At 41.6% G+C, this 2,490-nt stretch overlaps 1 protein-coding gene across 1 annotated transcript; it reads right to left on the minus strand.

Moving 5' to 3' along the window:
* Positions 1–354: 354 nt before the first annotated feature.
* Positions 355–518, minus strand: LOC125134466 (60S ribosomal protein L39-like). The gene has a single exon (XM_047793805.1). It carries the CDS (start codon positions 508–510, stop codon positions 355–357), a length of 156 nt encoding a protein of 51 aa, XP_047649761.1. The 5' UTR covers positions 511–518.
* Between the last annotated feature and the right edge of the window lie 1,972 nt (positions 519–2,490).

Consider the following 2,490-nt stretch of genomic DNA (forward strand, 5'->3'; position numbering starts at 1 on the left):
CAAAAGACTGTATTTTTTTTCCGTTTCAATTTATTTTCCTGCCGTGCAAGACATGATTTTTAGGTCTTAGGGGAAGTTTGGGAAACCTAGGGGAGGTCCGTAAACTCTCCATCAATTTCTTGGGAACCAAGAGAATTTGCAGTATTTGCAAGACTCTGTAAAACTGGATGACACACCAAAGGAAGAGTCCAGAATTTTTTTTTTTTTTTAAGGCCTTCACATATTTATTACTGAGGCAAAGTGCTGCACAGAAACAGCAACATAAAGAGAACCCATTTCCTGATATAGCCAAGAGTGCTGTGCTGTTTTCAGTGTGATATGGGAGTGACCGCACACCGCATGTGCGGAGGCTCCTTATAGACCCAGCCTGGTTCTTACCCAATGTCTTCTCTTCGCATTGTACCTGATTTTATTACCAGTTTTTATTCGAATCCATTGGGGGAGGGGACAATTCTGCTTTTGCTTCTTGGCCAGGCATCGCTTGATCCTGAAAGTCTTGTGAGAAGACATGGCGAGGAACTAATTCACCCGCACATAGGATAGTGGAGAAGAGAAGAGAGTTTTTTTTCTTTCTTTCTTTCTTTCTTTCTTTCTTTCTTTCTTTCTTTCTTTCTTTCTTTCTTTCTTTCTTTCTTTCTTTCTTTCTTTCTTTCTTTCTTTCTTTCTCTCTCTCTCTCTCTCTCTCTCTCTCTTTCTTTCTTTCTTTCTTTTCTTTCCTTCCTCCCTTTCTTCCTTCCTTTCTTTTTTTCCCCAGAATTGTTAATCGCTGTCTAGTACCCCCACATCAAACTGCTTAGCACAGGGACAGGAGGCATTTCTGTATCTTCTTGAGCTTGTAAACTCTTGTCACCTCTCACAGGATCCCAGGAATGGTTGTGATTTCATCAGGGCAGATAATCAGGATTATAGGTAAAAGCATTAGGAAGAGACATCGCCTTGTATCTACAATCACAGCGGGTCATTTAGATGTTTCCATTTTCTTCCCTTTTTTTTTTTTTTTTCAAGGAAAAAAGCAGAACCCTCATCCACATCGTGTTGGATTCACATGTGTCAGTGCCCTTAACTCCCTTCAGCTTTCCTACCCATCTCTCCCAAATTGTGTCTTTTCCACCTACGTTCACATCTGTTTTCAGAAGTGGCTAACCCAAGACGAATAGTATTCTTTTCAAATGAAAGATGAAAGCCAAGTGTAAAACCTCCTACCCCCAAGAGCTGGAAACCACATCATGACCTTACATGTGTCTCCTGGGAACCAAGGCAGTGTCACCACCTCCCCCTGGGGCACCCGGTCTGTCACCATGTCTTCCAGGACACTGGAAACTGTTGATTTTTTTTTTTTTTCCCATGTGAACACAGTGGGCGCTTCTGATACAGAAACTGCAGCCGCCTGATCAGGACCGACCAGGATTTCTCAAGTCTTCTGTGCCCTTCCTTGTCTCCATGTCTGGCGTTTCTAGAAAGTTCCTCTCAGTCTCTCTCCTTTGTTTGTTTCCAAGTCTATTTACCATTTTTTACTGAGGGGTGTTTGCTCTCTGTGCTGTTATGGGGTCCAGAGTGTCTAATTGACAAATTATGTTGCGCTTTTGGTGGCTTTAAGTAATCATTTAAAATAAATAAGATCATAATTATCAGTTTTCATTTACCCATTTATTAAGTAACAATGTTCACACTGAGCAGTTTGATTTTGTGTTATAATAAGGCAATCTCTACATGATGACAGATGGTGTTTCATTTTGCCGACACTGTGCTAAAGTGCTTTGAGTTGTGATGTGTTTGATTTTATTAGAGATCAGATTTAACACATGCATGCTACATAACTGCAATCGCATTCCCATTTCTCATCTGTAGGAGAAAATGAAACTGTGATGAAATGTAATATACTCACCCTCAGGCAGAACTAGTGGGACTGGGAATTGCAACATAATAAATCTAATGGATATTACACTATAGGACCCTAGAAATTTACTGTTATTATGTTCAGGGAAGGAACTCGGTTTTGTAAAACTCACTTTTATTTCACTGGCATCAGTGCAATTTCACATTATTTAACTGTTGGGTCCCAATAGCAGAGATGGTATTTGTGGTGTTGAAAAGGAAACTTGCCCCTCGAGGAACACAGGGGTCCAGGAACCCAGAAGAGGAAGCTTGGGGAGAACAAACAGCCAAAAAGTCGCATTTACTAAATGCAAATTACAACAATGGCCTGTCATTAACAATAGTGTGTTGGGATTGTCAAATTAAGCCTCCTTTAGCCAAGCTGTCAGTGGGGCACCCACTGGAGGAGGACACACCCGTAAAAGCTTTGACTGTGACAATGACCTTTGATATGCTCAGCCCTCCCATGGCCGCCCCCCTGGGTGTGTGTTTGGGGGGCAGGAATCTGAGTTAATTACACATCTCATTATTGATGTGACTGACGATAGAGCTTTTCCTGATGAGGCCAGTGTCAAGTGAAATTCTAAAGGTGGAGGCAGCTCTCAGGACTCAGAT

This window comes from Phacochoerus africanus, chromosome 8 (genome assembly GCF_016906955.1).
Source record: "Phacochoerus africanus isolate WHEZ1 chromosome 8, ROS_Pafr_v1, whole genome shotgun sequence".
Taxonomy (NCBI): Eukaryota; Metazoa; Chordata; class Mammalia; order Artiodactyla; family Suidae; genus Phacochoerus; species Phacochoerus africanus.